This window comes from Paramormyrops kingsleyae, chromosome 20 (genome assembly GCF_048594095.1).
Source record: "Paramormyrops kingsleyae isolate MSU_618 chromosome 20, PKINGS_0.4, whole genome shotgun sequence".
Lineage (NCBI taxonomy): Eukaryota > Metazoa > Chordata > Actinopteri > Osteoglossiformes > Mormyridae > Paramormyrops > Paramormyrops kingsleyae.
This window is the reverse complement of record NC_132816.1, coordinates 13,281,604-13,298,224: the sequence shown is the minus strand read 5'-3', so window position 1 is coordinate 13,298,224 and position 16,621 is coordinate 13,281,604. Positions and strand designations below refer to the sequence as shown.

Sequence of the window (16,621 nt, the reverse complement as noted above, 5' to 3'; positions counted from 1 at the left end):
TTTCACATGGAAATACTTCTGACCTATAATATTTTGGCCTATTGTGGTTTAAATGTAGATATAACGTTCAAGAAAAAGAGATTGTTAAAATCAAAATACCAAAATGATATTTCATACCTACATATTTATATTTAGGTCATATACGTCATATGTTAATTCCCACCATAATTAAAGATCTTTAATATTTTTAGTCTTTAAGTCTAATGCTGCAAAGCACATTGATATTTAAACCGTCAATAAACTGTCATATTCGATATATTTTCACTTTGGCGCGCCATGGGTTTCCTTATTGCTCATTCAGCGAAATTTGAAAATGATTTTGTTGTGTATTTTTATTGGAGTATATAGTATTTTAAATGATATTCCACCGTATACATAGGCATATATGTCGTGTTGTTTACTGTATTTTACAGCATTTAAAAATGATGAAAAGAGTACATCTGCTCAACTGAGGTTAATCTTTGCGTTTTTGCTTTGACGGAAGATGCGGCAGAGATGCACCTTGATAGTTACTGCTGTTCTGCGTCTTGTAGACGTGTTTCAAAGATCCAGACGAAGTTAACACTGCACCTCCCGACAGGGTCCCCCTACCCAGCCAAGAGGAAGTTTTCAACTTTCAATGTCTTAAAAGGGTAGAATGCGAGATGCCCAAGTTATACGCAAGTGGGAATGCGTTTCGCTGATGTGACTTACGATCAGCATATATGTATTTTAGAAAATGCGAAGATCTGCAAGACAAAAACAAAAGTACCTTTACTTTTTCCAATAAAGTTTGTTAACTAAATTAATTGTAGGTGTCTTCGGGCAGTCGCTAGGGTTTTCTTGCCTATGGGCTAGATAATGTTCAGGTTAATCAATCCACTATTGCGACACTCCATTAGGTAGCTAATTTTTACTTACAAAAGCCAGGTAATGTTATTTTCTATCCAAACGATTACTTTAGCTAATTAATCAAGCGGGTGCTGAGACAGAGAAAATCCTCAGCCCTTATGGCACGCCCTCGGCGTGTGCGCCATTTCTCAAAATAGCCGCTTCCAGAAAGTCACTGCATTTTACATCACGAAATACTGTAAACTAATATAGCCTAAATATTACATTTGAAATAAATTAAAGCCACAGAAGAACATTGAAGCCATATACTTGCCAGTAAAATTATTTTGAACACTGAACAAAGTGAAATGAAAATCTAGTTTATTGCAGTCTATGTCGTCATGACTTACATTGTTATAGTTAGATGAGTCTCAGTTTCGGTGCATGCTGAGAACATTTGAACATTTTTTGGCAAGATTATAAAATAATAATTATTACAAATTATAAGGATACTTAAAGTGAGCATTAATAATAAATATTTATTCAGGCGTATGTGATTTGTAGAAATTCCCCCCATATTTTGCAGAAACTTCCGGAACTATATTTCCACCTTTGGTTGCGGGATTGTGTGCATGTGTGTGTGTGTGTGCGTGTGTGGATTAGGTTTATATCACATTGTGGGGACCAAATGTCCCCCACAGTGTAATAAAAACCAGTTGTTTTGAATTGTCGGGACCATTTTTCAGGGCCCCACAAAGATCTGTTAATGCAATCAAAAAAGTAAAAATGCTTTAAGTCTCGTATTTTGTTTGGTTACTTGTGGTTAAGGTTAGGGCTGGGTAGCGGTTAAGGTAGTCATGTTGTGATTAGAGTTTTCCCCATAGAAATGAATGAAGAGTCCCCACAAAGACATGATTACAAACCTGTGTGTGTGTGTGGTTTTTTTTTATGTCAAACTGGAGCCCTGGAAACCAAAACGAGCTGAGAATGAAACTAGGGAACTGGACATAACAATGAAGGCAGCCCCCTTTGGTATGGTGCGGTGAGCCAGATCAGTTTCAGGAAAGAAAAGGTAGAAAAAATAGTCGGTATAGATCGACTGCTTCTCCCAGCTAGAGCAATCGGAATAGTAATACTTCTTATATGTCTGCCAGATTTTGATGATGTCGAGCGTTTCTAGCTACTGAAAAGATCAGGGGCTGAGTCAAGGTTACCTGGGGCTCGACTTTCTTGGTGTCGGGGCCAAAATACTGAGGTGTGTAGCCCCGAGTGATTGGACCTAAGGACGCCCATGATGTCGAGGGTCTTACCTATGAGAATGAATGAAAAATTAATGGAAATTATTCTCAATCGAAATTCAGCATCGAGTGCAAGCACATAAATTTCACTCCTAGTTTGTCACATTGCACAATGTTTTTGAACATTTTTATAGGACAGATTTTCCAGTTCTAGCTTTTGTCCTTCTTAGCCCTACCAAAACCATATATATAGCAGTATATCACAAATTTGGTGATGTCTTGTAATGAAACAAGTTTCAAAAAGTGCATTTGGAGACTTTTGAAACATTTGGGCATATTTGACACGACACACATTGCTCAAAACCTTCCTTTGGAACTGTTGTAAACAATGAATCTTAAAAAGAAATGATAATTAATGTCATCCAAACTAAAAACAAAGAAAAAAACAGGACTAATTTAAATATAATGTATTGATTTAATAGGCCTATTTAAACAGAAAAAAATCTGTACATACTTGATAAATACATGTGATAATAAATGCAAAACACCAGTAGAGGGAGCTATAGTCACAGAGCCGTCACTGCCCAATCACCAAACCGTCTACAGAATTTCAGTCCCTGGTTTTGAAAAACACTTCTGCATTGTCTCAGTATCCCGGACGGGACACCTATACTTTCACAAACTCCGGAAGTATCTTAGATAATTAGTAGTTAATACCAATGTGTTATAGGTGCACAGCTGCAAAGAAGATGTTAATACTTAATACTTAAAATGTAAGTGTTAATACGGGCGTCGCTAGGACTACTTTTGGGGGAGTTGGCCGCCCTAAAATATTCTTTAGTCCCCGCAAATAAATGTACATTATTTAGCACAGTGGTTCTCAACCTTTTTTGCACCACGATCCAATTTTTACCATACCAGCTCAGTCGCGACCCTATGTCAAGTATAGGTTTAAATTAACGCTATGATCAAGCATGCAGTGCATTATGCAATTTACGCCAATCAATGCCTATCGCACAAATCTGATTGGATGTGCCAGTGAATTTTAAATTAAGCATCTGTACTTTGGCTTCTTGGAGTGGATGAGTGTTCGCTAGTTTTGCGCTAAGCATTTGCAGACCCAAGACCCGGCCGTTTATATAGGTTAATTCTAGGAGCGGGGCTGGGAAATCTGATCGTTGATTAAAACAGCTTGCTAGTTTTAAAATGCTTATATTTCCAGGTCTGCCTCCCGGCCCTTTCAGAACTTGTCGCGACCAAAGGGTTGAGAATCGCTGATTTAGTGCACACTGAGTGTTGAAGTTATACAACAAGTGAGGACCTCCTCAAAATGCTTTTGCACCTTGGAGATTTCCACTTTTTAGGTCAGCTGGCAGAATATCTGAAATGCTGGCCGCCACTTCCTAAAAGCACAGATTCAATGAGAGGTATAACATACTGATCAATACAGTTCATAGCTGTATCACTGTATCAAATACAAACTTTTAAATGAACAATAAGTCGTCTTTGCATCTATGAATAGCAATGAATTGAGACAAACAACATAAAATCCTGGTCATAAATAAGACTTTACACACACAGCCAGTTACAGAAGCAGTTACATATTAAGATTAATATTTTTCATATTACCCAATCCATAAATGTTACACTGTTCAAAATTACTTTCATGTTTTCAATAAAAAGATTTACAGTATATTACATACACATTGAATCCTTTGAAATTCAAGTTCGTTTCAAATTAACAGGCATCAAATGACATCTGCTGTTCATGTGTTCTGGAAGTATAAGCAAACAAAACAGTCATTACACTGAAACTTAAAGCTCAAAACATTTACAACATAAATATTAAATCAAAAGAAGCACAGTTTCTTTTGTATATCTTCAATTCATTCTTCATATAAAATCAAGACCGGACCTGACAGTATGTGAAAGTATTCATGCAAGACAGATTCTAAGCTAACATTGATGTGTAAACAAAAAATGATGCGAACATCTTTAAAGAAATGCAATAATAATAATTAAAAAAAAGTTTCACCTTGCACCTGAGTATCCAGGGTTGAGAATAATGTTTTCTGTCACTATTACTAGTTTTAAGAGGACGGTACTGCAAAAACACATCACACAGTCTTTTGAAGATTCAGCAAACTTTACATAAGACTGTTTTCAAAGCATGTTTCCCCATATTACATTTACTAAATAACTGCCCACTAATCACAGTAACTAGATACCAGGCACTACCAGTTAATGTACTGAAATTAAAGCTACAGTCCTGTGTGATGTAGAGTTTAACTACTACGCTGGCTTATGTACGCCCTTGCGTGAGGCCAGAATGAAGTCCTCCCCGATTGGATGTAAATCAGCCGGTGCATTACAGCATATTTACTGCAGGGAACAGGCGGCAGGTATCGCGACACGCTAGAGACACAATACGTTTGACGTGATTGCTTCTTGATCCATCTTTCCGCTGATAGGTCAGCTGTGGTCATCTTGGAAATGGAGTCATCTACCCATTCAGTGCTGAAACATGAATGAAGGAACAAACGTACATGGACACAGTGTACACATTACAGAATGTACAGACGTTATTTAAAAATGTATGCAGTTTTGGGAAAAATGTTAACGCAGATGTATGGAAGTTACTCCTATTAAATTACTCATTGTAACCTCATTCTATTAGATTATGTCGTAATACAATACAGGTTCTCCCCAGATTACGATGGGGTTATGTTCCGATAAACTTATCGTAAGGTGAAAATATCGTAAGGTGAAAATGCATTTTAATACAGTACACCTAACCTAACAAACATCATAGCCTAGCCTAGCCTACCTTAAACAATCTTAGAACACATACAACAGCCTACAATTGGGCAAAATCATTAACACTAAGCCTATTTTATAACGAAATGTTGAATATTTCACGTAATTTATAGGTTAATGTACTGGAAAAAAATTTACCCATCATGAAGTCGAAATATCGTAACACGGACCATCGTAACCGTAACACGGACCGTAATCGTGTTTCCAGCATTACCTGTAAAACGCAGAGCGGTCCAGAGGTACCATCACATGACCGGCTCCCGCCTAGATCTGGAGGTTGATGAAGGGCGCAAACCCCACCACGTCCTGCAGCAGGACCAGAGCCCTCTCCAGGGGCGGCTCCACGTCTATCGCCACGTTCCTCCGCCGCAGGACCCCCAGGCTGGACTCGGTGACATTGTGGCAGTGGTTGACCTTGAGGGACTGCAGTTTGGGGCAATATTCAGCGACTGTCCTGTAAACGACAGTGGGGAAACAAAAAGCTGCAGCTGAGAAGCAACCTCTCAATATATCGTATAACAAAAAATATCAGTAAAATATCAATAAAAACTTTCATATCTAATATCCTCCTGAGACCCAAGGAAAAAAGTGTCCTTCAATTTTACGTAATTTGTCCTTGGAGGAAATAAGACCTTACAATTTAGATTTTTTTCAAATTTATTCTTATTTTTAATTTCACAGCATGTCCTCTTTAGTGTACAACAGGAATAAATATGTTTCCATACATCAGTGAAAAGATAGATGGAAAAACAAAATGTCCACTACAATGGACATAAATGAATGGGTGCGGTCTCAGGAGGTTACAGATAAGGCTATCTTTAGCCCAAAAAAGCATGCAATCTGCTTTGCCTAACAATGAACTCAATCTTTCGACACTTCTGTCTAGAATTGTAGAAGACTAGGCTTAGGTGATAATAAGGAGATATGGCATAGCACGGTATTTTCGATATACCACGGTATTTTGAAATCTTGACAATAAGATGCACTGAGCCGTGATGGGGGGGCTGTGGTCGTGTGTGTCGCTGTTCAGTAGAATTGATCGCGGGGATGCCCTGCCCCTACTCAGCAGATTTTATTGCCAAAATTTCAAAATAGCAGAATCATTTTGCTTTTGAAAATACCATAAAAGTACCGTATACCATAGTATTACATCTGGAAGGTATGAGGGTAAGAAGATTTAAATACCGGCCAAGCCTATGTAGGACTGAAATAAAGCAGAATTATGTAAGTGTAATAAATGGGTCATATTTCTATTCACCAAAGTCCATTTCAGAACAAAGACGCAGCTTCAATTCAACCATATACATTATTAGAAGGTCACGGTCAGAAGGTCCTTTAATCCCCAAACATTACACTGTACAGCCTGCGGCAATTTATTGTCTGAACTTATGTGATCAGTTTGTTTCGGTTTACTGATTTACTTTAAGGGATACAGTTGTTAGACAAAGGTTCATGGACCCTTGTTAATTATCTAGATTTATTATGTAAGTCCTACTTAAAAAACAAAACGTATTTTACTATTTCACCCTGTCGATTTTTTAACAAATGGTTTAGAAAATCAAGGTCATTGATAAAAGTAATTTTGTGAGTGTTGTTTGTTAAATGAGACTCCTTATTTGCTATTATGACATATAAAACCAGATCACATTATAGGAGCTGCTTGTGCAGAAATCAAAATAAATCGAAAACCATAAATTACTGAAATTTAGATAAATGGATATAGGATGAATAGGGAAGTCTTCTTGGTTAAAAGCCTGTGTAAGTACAGAATTCTAGAAATCTTTAAATGGGGAAAATTTTGAAGTGTCGCTGGATAAGTTCTGAGTTCACAGCAGGGACAGAAGGACCAACGGGCACCCGGATGGACACCCGACGGGCGGCGTTACCTGATGGATTCGTTCCGAACCCTCAGGCAGCCTGTGAGGTCCAGCTGTTCCAGGTCCCTGCAGTTCTTGGCCACCTCTTCCACCGCCACGTCGGTGATGTTAGCGTTGACCGCCACCGAGATGGACCTGAGACCAGTACACTTCCCGGCCAGGTAACAGACGGCCTCATCCTTCAGCTGCCGGCAGGCCGTCAGGTCGACGGAGCGCAGACCCCGGCAGTGGTCGGCCAGGCTGCGCAGCGACAGACTGTCCACCCATTCGCAGTGCGCCAGGCCCAGGCGCTGCAGACGCGTGCAGCTGAGCGACACGGCCACCAGGGCGTGCCGGCTCAGCCGTACGCAGCCCCGCATGTCAATCTGCAGCAGGTGCTGGTTCTGGCCAATCACGGGCAGGAGCTCTTTGTCTGTCACCCAATCGGAACAGTTCTGGAGAACCAGGCTGTGTAGAACTTTGTTGTCTTTCAGCATATTGCAGAAGGCCTCCTTTGGCATCCGAGGCCCTATCTGAAAGGGGGGATGGTACACATGATGACTGCAGACTTGCCCTGGGGCATACATATCTGTAAAATGGCATTAGCCATTCTCAGTTCAAATTTTACTTAAACATCCAAGTATAATTCCTAACTTCTATTTAAATGGAGTGGGTCTAATTTGTCATCTTTTAAGCCTGTTCTTGTTTAAATCCACGTGACCCATCCTTATCTAGGGTAACCACCTAATCCATGTCAGGAGAGACACTATGAACTACTTCAGGTTTTACAAACTACTTTAAAACTGGCTCACGTGCTCAACTGTTCAGTTTGTCTGGTACTTTTACTGGTTTGTTTCCTTGATTGAAAGACTCTTCCAGTTGTTTCACATTAACATTAGTGACACATGCATGTTTATAAGATACTGACCAATCAGCACACAGCCAGAACTCAGTGCTAAAGTGAAATTCAGGTCCTTTTAACTGAAATGGTAGCTTACAAATCCTGTCGTAGATCACATTGTCCCTCCTGACGTGGATCATGTGGTCACCATATCCTTATCGCTAATTCAGAGCAGAAGGCGAGAGTGTGCAAACGCATAAATTACCTGCGTGAGGTCAAAGGAGCGACAGTTAGCCAAATAGACCTGGATGAGAGTGTGAAACTGCTTGCTCACTCTCTGCAGGCTGACTAGCTGCCGGAGCGGGAGGTAGCAGAATATGTGGGTGACCAGCACGTCCTCCCACGGCAGGTCCAGGAGCTGGCACCTGGAGAAGAAGGTGGTTCACACTTCTTACTCCCCGATCGGATGAAACTGCGTAGCTGTTTTGGCACATGAAGGAGCACATCTAGCATGCTGTGCTAAAGTGATATTTAAAACATATTAACCTTTTGTTAATTTAAAATTTTCCGATTGGAATATGATGTAAAAATAGTTACATTTATTAAGCTATGCGTGAGCAGCTGTCTAGCTGCAGGGTTGGAGTGCAGCATTAAAAACAGCAAACTGACCGGCGTTTTCTGTGTCGATGCAATACATGCGGTTTTGCATGTTATCTTGTCTATCAGTGCACTAGAAATAGACATGTTGTCATATTACGAAAATGGTTTTTAATTTTCGTACAGAGCGATCGTGGATAAGACAACTTATTAACTTATTCATTTTAAATGCACCGAAACGGCAACGAACAGTCATCAATCTTCAAGTAATATTTCCACATACTTAACGCCCCCCGATCGCTCCTCCATTTCTGTGAATCGGTCCCTGATCCTGAACGGCGCGCCTGCCTATCGACAGCAGAAGCCTTTCGGCACCTTGCAGTCGGCTAGCTGGAGATTAAAGGGACGTTTCCGGGTTCGGGTGTCTCTTTGTTATGGTTCCCGGACGTTTGTCAGAAACGCGCCCTCTGTGGCCGGCCGTTCCACAAGCAGAAGCCGCATCTCGCTACGCCACATTTATGTAAAATGAAATGCAGGAAAAATTAGGGGAATATTACTGGAGGTCGTTTGGCTTCGTTAATATTTACAGTCATCGGTAGTAATTGTGTCTGTAGTGGTAGTCAGTTATTGCTGTTGACTATGATGTTGAAGCATTATCATAAAAATCATGACCTTGGTGTACATTTAGGAAGGAAATGTTTAGAACATCCCAGTCTTACTGACCTGGTTTCATTCCCAAAAGTGTGATTTTCCCAGAATGCTACACATAAAATAGTTTGTTTACCCAAAACAGTGCCCCCCACCTGACACACACACACACAATCATCTACTTTAGTAATCTACTGCAGTTTCATAAACATCACTAGGCTACTTATTGTCAAATTGTCAATATATGAATACTCTTTTGGTTTTCAATCTGTATTCCCTGTCAGAACCCCAAAGCCAGGCTTCGCAAGTTGTATCATAAAAGCCAGCGACACGCTAGCATTACCTGTCCAGTGAATAGGAGCAGAAACACATGACTGGTGAATTCCGCTCACCTTTGCAAACATTTAAACAAACCACTGCACAGGAAATTCACCTCAGCGTGGAGGGACAATGGAGTCAGTCACGCAGAACAACTGCTGACCAACAAGCTATGAATCTGTGAACGCAGGGAGGTGCCAGTGGGCACGGTAGATGTCCCCCACTCACAGTGACAGCTCTGTAAACACTTGTGCCCTCTCTCTGTGCTCCATCATGGCCAATGTGTCCATCTATGATTTCACCGTGGAGACTTTGCAGGGTTGTACTGTACCACTGGGCAACTACAGGGGCAAAGTGTTGCTCATCGTAAATGTGGCTACTTTCTGAGGGGCTACAGTAGAGGAGGTAACGTCTGCTTACATCACCGTGTACATTATTGCATACCTGGGCATGCTGATGTGTTTGGTTTTGTCGGCTTTGTCATCTTAGTAGCTTCAACATGCTGAATTTACTGGCCTCTTTTCAAGTATCACAGGCTGAATGCACTTGTGGATATGTACAGTGAGCTCAACTTTGAAGTTCTTGGTTTCCCCTGTAACCAGTTTGGACTTCAGTCGCCTGGTAAGGTTTCTGCACACACACACACACACACTCACAGACCTGTAATCATATCTTTGTGGGGACCACTCATTCATTTCTATGGGAAAAATGCTAATGCTAACCATGACAACTCACCCAGCCACAACCTTAACCATAAGTAAACAAACAAAATGCAACAGTTTTTGCTGTTTTATTTTTTTGTTTGCAGTCACAGTTTTTTTTTTAGAAAATTTAGTTCTTCCTCATGGGGACCAGGAAACTGGTCCCATAAGGTTTAAAAAATGGATATTCATCACATTGTGGGGACATTTGGTCCCCACAAGGTAAGGTATATCTGGACCACACACACAGGTTTGTAATCATATCTTTGTCGGGACTCTCCATTCATATCTATGGGGAAAATTCTAATCCCAACATGATGACCTTAACCCCTACCCAGCCCTAACCTTAACCATAAGTAACCAAACAGAATATGAGACTTTTGGCATTTTTACTTTTTTGATTGCATTCACAGATCTTTGTGGGGACCCGAAAAATGGTCCCCACAACATCAAAAAGCAAGTTTTTATTGGATTGTGGGGTACATTTGGTACCCACAAAGTAATATAAACCTAATCCACACACACATGTAGTAGTTTCTGCAATTTATTCTACTAAAGCTGCCCATCAATGTAGTGACTGCACTGATAATTATTATATTAGATGTCATGCATTCTTTGTGATTGTACATGTAATGGAACTTTTTCATAAGAGGTAGAGGCTAGATTCCCTTGTGTGGTAGGGGCACTTTGGAGTGGATTAAATTTATTTGAAAAATATTTCTGTACTAATTTAATCTGATCCCTTCTTGTCAGTTACTGTCATACTGTGATACTGGAGCACAAATGTATTTCCAAATTAACTTGCACTTGAATGTAAAAGCAGTAAACAATTGTGCTGAATAATTAGGAATTCCATTCTACATTAAGCATATTGAAATACATATTAATCACATACTGTGCACCTACCGGCTTTCTTTAGAGGCAAACCATGAAACCCTGAATATTTTGAAGTACGCAAGGCCTGGTGCAGGTTTCATCCCAAAGTTTCCAGTATTTGCGAAAGTCAAAGTGAATGGATTAGATGAGCATCCTTTCTTCACTTACCTGAAGGTAGGTAGAGAGATAGTATAGCAATAACAGTGCTACACTAATGTAGTAAAAACGATGAGAGGATAATTATTCAGTTTCAAGGTAATCAATTACAATTTCAATTACCATTATTACAATTACATTAGAGCTGTATCTTGAAATACACCACTGTGGTTCATTTTAATCAAATCTATATCGTATGGTTATTACATATACTTTCTGCATCTGGCTATAAAAACAATAAAATAATTTAAGTTCATTACATGCCGATGTTATCCATGGTTTCCCCCCCCCCCCCCCCCCCCACAGAACAGCTTGAGCTTTGTAAACCCTGTCATTGGTGACATTAAGAAATTCTACTGGTCTCCAATTAGAGTTAACGACATCCGCTGGAACTTTGAGAAGTTCCTGATACGTGCAGATGGAGTACCACATAAGAGGTAAATAAGCCCCTTGAGGAGACTGTACATCTGCACCGCATTTACCACTGGGTGTGACTTGCTGCAGTTCTGCTAAATTGTAGGTACGAGCTTCATAGTCTGTTTGAAGAGCTGCGGCAAGACATCACAGACCTGCTCTAGAGGCATGCGTGACCTTCAGGGGCGTTGAAAGGCTAGTTGCACAACTGGGAGAGGCACTGTGAAGATCCCTCAGCAAATGCTGCCTTGCACCTGGGTGGACCTGATGAAAGGGGACAAGCGCTCGAAGCTTCAGTGCATTCGCTCAGAGCCTGATATCCCACCAGCCTCCAGTGTGTCACTCTGCTTTCACAAGGCTTTATACAGCTTCTTCAGTGCTCGTTCTGAAGCATCCCTTCATAAATCACAGTAAAAAAAATGCTGTAAATGAACAAAAATGTCTCAATCTCTTTCTTATCAGAACATCTCCCCTTGCATTGTTATCCATCCCGTCTTGGATGATTACAGCTGCTCTGGGCTGATCGAATTCTTAATACGACTCCAAAGAATCTGAATGGTCTTTGAAACCAAAATATTCTCAATGTATCTGTCCATCTTCCAACCTCTTGTCAGGACAAGGTCAGGGGGAACCTGGACTCTATTCGAGAGAGTATAGGGGACAAGGTAAGGGACACCCTGGATGTGATGCCAGTCCATCACAGGACTTACACATAAAATGGTAATTTAGAGATGCCAGTTTGCCTAAAGGAATGTCTTTGGACTGTGGGAGGAAATGGGGGGTGCCCAGGGGGATCTCAGACATCATGGGGAAAACATGCAAACTCCACACACACAGAGCAGGAGTGGAATTCAAATTCCCAACCCTGAAGGTGCAAATCACCGAGTTGCCTCTTGTTTTTATTTATTTATTACATTATTCATTAACAGTGCTGAGCCAGGCCAGATTGCTGTAGTTAAGGATAAGCCCAATTAATTAAGATATTTTCTGAATATCAACTTCTACCGCTGTTTATTATTGCATAACTTGCAAATGTAAGGTTTCTCTTTTGCATGAAAAAGGAGTGTCAGTCAAACAAAAACATGCAAATGCATGCACGAGTTTGCTTCAGCGTATTATACACAAAGTCATTTTACTCTCCACATTGGTCTTATGCTCTATGCATCAGAATGTTCTGGCAATCACCCAAGTGCAAGCTGTTGATTTTTTATTGTAATGCATAACAAGTAATTGGTTCCGCATTATTCACTTGCCAAAGATCCCTTGCTGATTGTATTTAGGTCGAGGGCAGGTCATTCCTAAATTTTAACTTCTGAGGCTTTATCGAGAGACGGAAGAGAGATTGGAGTAAAAAAAAATAGATTCACTAATATTGGTAGCCTCAGGAAACAGCATGGAACACAGGCTCTCGGTGCACGACATTAAGCAGCCGTCTGGCACCATTTTCCTGTCTATTTGCTATGAAAGTCAGGAGCCGGTGGTGTGGAAGAGAAGGCGCTCACAGCTGGATCCTGCTGACAGCCGCAGGGCGAGAGCAGAATGCTGTGGGATACCGGCGGCGCGCGCTGGGAGGAGCGCCGTTCCCCTGGCAAACACCCACGCATAACTTTATGCTACCCGTTTTGGCAAACTGAATTCAATTTCATGCTTCTGTCACGGTGCCACTACTATGTGCAAACTGCTAATAAATTTCATAGGTTTTTCTGAGCCGCTGATCAATATTTATGTGAAAGATTATTCAGTAACCTGAATGGTTGATGTGGCACGAAAACAAAGTCCTTTAGTTGTCCGCGAACCTAGCGATAATCCTAATATAGCGGCAGAAAGTCATTTATTTGTTTGCTTTTCTAACATGAAAGGGACGGACCACTGAGTAAAACCGAGCAATAGAGAATGCTATAAAAATGTATAAGTCAACAGGTTCCAAATATAAACTGACTTTCGCTTTTTTGTATTCTTTTCAGTCCTCTCAGGTTAATTAAAAATCTAATTCACTAAACAAGCTTTAATATATAATTTACTGAAATTTCCATATTACATGGATTTTTCATTATTATTCATTGTATGAATATTATATTCCTTCACACATAATTAACCGAAGCACCAGCAGAATCATTACTTGGTTATTTTTGTTAGTTAGCGCTCATCGGATATGAAATCCACAGAGACGGGATGCAATTGGTGAAATCCCTTTAGTGGAGACAGGAATTGCATAAAGAGCGACCCAAAGTCAAACACAAAGCGCACGGGCTACTACAGGCAAGGCAGACTCGGAAACTAAATATACAGACCAGCCTTGGTGCACAGAAACGGGCAGGATTCAAGGGCATCAAGGCCCAACTCAGTGTAGGTGAAAGTAGGTAAAAGTCCAGGGAGACACTGAGGTGTTCTTATGTACGTTCTCATCTGTGGAGGTAATAACAACTGGCGGTGGTCAGTGCGCATTTAAGCAGGTAGTAACATCTGGTGATTCTTTAGCAGTTACACACACTATGAATATAAAATGCACATGAAATACAAATATTTTATGTACGTTTTATTGCGTCTAGATGGTTTGCGTCTAGTGGTGTGGTTGTGAACGAACACAATACAAATACAACCTGTACCCATTAGGGTTTTAAAATTCTCAACGAAGCTTGAACCCTTTTGCATTCCGTAGTTCCACGTGACTTGCGCACGCGCAGATCGCATCTCCTGTCAGTGTTTGGTCAAAATGGCACTGCAAGGTGTCCGGTGTTGGACACGGACTTTGTTAAAGAGAGGAGGACATGGCGCTTCGGCGTTTTTAGCTGGAGCTAGGGCAGGTTGGTGTCGCCCTTGTAACGTTTTATGTGTAAAAATGTATGTAAATGCAACCATACTCGAAAACTATATCGTTGAAATCCAAGACTAAAGAGTAACCTTGGATCGCTTTTCTAGATGGCTAGCTGTTTTAACCCATTAACTATACAGAAGTTACGTTTCCTTTTGGTTGTGATTTAACAGGTTATTTCGGTGCTTCGGCGTACCAATCAAATCTTTACCGACTGCAGTTCACAATGACAATGCCAGCATAACTTTGCTAGTAGCATCGGTACTACTATACTGATGATGGCATCGGTCTGTAGCGGGGTCATTTTGTATAATTTTTCTTTAATACTTTTGTAGCCTCTGGAGTTTCAAAGGATGTGCTACCAGGCCCTTACCCCAGGACCCCAGAGGAGAGAGCAGCTGCCGCCAAGAAGTACAACATGAGAGTGGAAGACTACGAACCATATCCTGATGACGGCATGGGGTGTGTGTCGTTGCGTTCTGTCAGATAGTTGGCACTAATTATGTGCTTCTAGTACTGGTTGGCATCCATTGGAATCTGCCTTTTACCTAGGTAATTTTCTTGAAGTTATTAATTAATTAATTTGTTTTGCAGGTTTGGAGATTACCCTAAACTACCTGATAGATCTCAGCAGGAACGAGACCCCTGGTATTCCTGGGATCATCCAGATCTCAGGCGGAACTGGGGAGAGCCGGTACGGTCGTGTTTAAGTTTCTAAAAGTTTTTTTTTTTTTTTTAGTGAAGCCGTGCTATGAATTTTAAAATTAACAATGACACTGCCACCACAATTCAGATAAGTCTGCACTTATATAACTAATTATAAGAACTAAGGGTGCTTTTCCACTCCACCAGCTACTGTACTTTTGATACTTGAAGAAGGTGTTGGTTTTCCACTGGTGTAAAAACTGGTACTGGCGCCGAATGACATCACAACATGAGATGGGGTATTTTGTCCTGAATTCGAAAAGTGGCTGTAGTATATTATAGGGCTGGATGATGTGCAATATTAATATCATCATCATATGTTATGCACATGTAATTCTTACATCACTAGTCAGCTAAATTAAGATCAGGCTTTTTCTTCAGTTCTGTGTGGACTTTATAGCTCATGGAGTTTGTTTCATTAAAACATTGTTTTTTTACAACAAAATCACATTGCTAGGACAGCACACTATATGCATGCTGTCCTAGTATATTAAACAAAATACTTTGTAAATTTCTTGTCATGCCATTCATTTTTTATTTTTTTTTGCATTTGTTCTTCCGACCAGATCCCAATTCATTTTTTCCCCCACTTTATTGTTGTTTTCTGAGTTTGTAACTGTTTTTGAGGCGGTGTTTGTATTGTGTTTCAGAGGAAGGCTATTTGCATAACCAATTGACAAAGAAAGCGTTTCAGCTGGTTTGGCACTTTTGCTACTGGTATTCGACCGGAAATCAAAGGCAAAAGGAGAATAGCAAAAGTACGGTATCTGGTGTGGTGGACAAAGCACCGTAAGCTACACAGGACTCCAGCCATTCAGGACTGGAGTTTGACACCACTGTTCTAAAGAAACTTCTGGCTTGTCCTTTTTCCTTTTAGATGCACTGGGATTTTGATATGTTTATCAGGAACCGTGTGGACACGTCCCCCAGCCCCGTTGACTGGAACGCCATGTGCAAACAGTTGTTTGGCTTCATTGGGTTTATGCTCTTCATGTTTTACGTAGGCCAGAAATTTCCATCTTACCAACCAGTGGTGAGTCTCAAACAGGTTACAGATGTTCCAGTTGTATGAAATTTCAAGGTGGTCTATATTAAAGAAATCTTTACTTTCCAACCATTAAATTAATTTTTATCTGCAGTAACATGACTATGTGCTGAAACATAACATTACCAATTTCTAATATTTTTTGCTCTCTGAATTATAAGTGTTTTGTGGCTGACTTGTTTGACTGGTCTCTCACAAGGAATTGTTTGTGGCCTGTATTCTTTTAAGTGTCACAGAGTTATGTCAAGCAAAACCATCCCTGTAATGGTCCTGACAAACATTGAAAATGAAGTCTTAAGCTTGTATGCATTTCCCCCAGTCTTGTTGCTGTGTTCCTGTGCAGCAAGTTTGAATATGGAGTTTCTTATCTGTTCCAGACCCCAAAGCAGTATCCTTACAACAACCTGTATTTGGAAAAAGGAGGAGATCCTGAGAAGCAGCCAGAAGAAGTGAAGCATTATGAAATCTAAACTATGATGTCTTCTCTATATAATGTGTATATTTGTCACCCTAATAAAGATATGACCTATGACCTAGGGCTCTTCTCATGATTCATCCACAAACTTTTCATTCTTGGGCTGAGTGGGTATTCTGACATTGAATACTCTTCAAATCCACAAGAAATACTTCAGAGCATGACATTCTATTCCTGAAAGTAGTTAGTTAAGGTCCCATTACAGCCCAGTTATAAGGAGACTTAATCTGAACTACACCAGTAAAATGTTCTGTAACAACTTTAAGTAAATAGTCTTCTATGAAACTAGATGTGATGCCACAACAAAATAGT

The 16,621-nt window shown here is 40.4% G+C and overlaps 3 protein-coding genes across 3 annotated transcripts; 2 read left to right on the top strand and 1 right to left on the bottom strand.

Moving 5' to 3' along the window:
* Positions 1 to 3,597: 3,597 nt before the first annotated feature.
* On the bottom strand, positions 3,598 to 8,595 carry fbxl15 (F-box and leucine-rich repeat protein 15). Its single transcript, XM_023808040.2, has 5 exons — positions 8,443 to 8,595; positions 7,828 to 7,987; positions 6,752 to 7,254; positions 5,080 to 5,319; positions 3,598 to 4,565 (listed from the first exon to the last, which is right to left on the bottom strand). The coding sequence occupies exons 1-4, from the start codon at positions 8,466 to 8,468 to the stop codon at positions 5,130 to 5,132; spliced, it is 879 nt and encodes a 292-aa protein (XP_023663808.1). The 5' UTR covers positions 8,469 to 8,595; the 3' UTR covers positions 3,598 to 4,565; positions 5,080 to 5,129.
* Positions 8,596 to 9,664: 1,069 nt separating this feature from the next.
* On the top strand, positions 9,665 to 11,593 carry gpx9 (glutathione peroxidase 9). The gene is made up of 4 exons (XM_023808140.2): positions 9,665 to 9,746; positions 10,746 to 10,876; positions 11,165 to 11,295; positions 11,379 to 11,593. The coding sequence occupies exons 1-4, from the start codon at positions 9,680 to 9,682 to the stop codon at positions 11,434 to 11,436; spliced, it is 387 nt and encodes a 128-aa protein (XP_023663908.2). The 5' UTR covers positions 9,665 to 9,679; the 3' UTR covers positions 11,437 to 11,593.
* Positions 11,594 to 13,931: 2,338 nt separating this feature from the next.
* ndufb8 (NADH:ubiquinone oxidoreductase subunit B8) lies at positions 13,932 to 16,366 on the top strand. The gene is made up of 5 exons (XM_023808067.2): positions 13,932 to 14,076; positions 14,420 to 14,546; positions 14,679 to 14,778; positions 15,667 to 15,822; positions 16,212 to 16,366. The coding sequence occupies exons 1-5, from the start codon at positions 13,986 to 13,988 to the stop codon at positions 16,302 to 16,304; spliced, it is 567 nt and encodes a 188-aa protein (XP_023663835.1). The 5' UTR covers positions 13,932 to 13,985; the 3' UTR covers positions 16,305 to 16,366.
* Positions 16,367 to 16,621: the final 255 nt, after the last annotated feature.

What these genes read in the sequence shown, in the direction of transcription:
- fbxl15 (XM_023808040.2), bottom strand. Translation starts at nt 8,468, where the DNA reads ATGGAGGAGCGATCGGGGGGCGTTAA. An exon ending in GAGCGATCGGGGGGCGTTAA is followed by an intron (nt 7,988 to 8,442) that starts GTATGTGGAAAT and finishes CTTCTTCTCCAG; the next exon opens with GTGCCAGCTCCTGGACCTGC. An exon ending in GCTCCTTTGACCTCACGCAG is followed by an intron (nt 7,255 to 7,827) that starts GTAATTTATGCG and finishes CCCCCCTTTCAG; the next exon opens with ATAGGGCCTCGGATGCCAAA.
- gpx9 (XM_023808140.2), top strand. Translation starts at nt 9,680, where the DNA reads ATGTACAGTGAGCTCAACTTTGAAGTTCTTGGTTTCCCCTGTAACCAG. An exon ending in GTTTGGACTTCAGTCGCCTG is followed by an intron (nt 9,747 to 10,745) that starts GTAAGGTTTCTG and finishes GGCTTTCTTTAG; the next exon opens with AGGCAAACCATGAAACCCTG. An exon ending in CTTTCTTCACTTACCTGAAG is followed by an intron (nt 10,877 to 11,164) that starts GTAGGTAGAGAG and finishes CCCCCCCCACAG; the next exon opens with AACAGCTTGAGCTTTGTAAA.
- ndufb8 (XM_023808067.2), top strand. Translation starts at nt 13,986, where the DNA reads ATGGCACTGCAAGGTGTCCGGTGTTGGACACGGACTTTGTTAAAGAGA. An exon ending in TTTAGCTGGAGCTAGGGCAG is followed by an intron (nt 14,077 to 14,419) that starts GTTGGTGTCGCC and finishes ATACTTTTGTAG; the next exon opens with CCTCTGGAGTTTCAAAGGAT. An exon ending in TTCCATCTTACCAACCAGTG is followed by an intron (nt 15,823 to 16,211) that starts GTGAGTCTCAAA and finishes TATCTGTTCCAG; the next exon opens with ACCCCAAAGCAGTATCCTTA.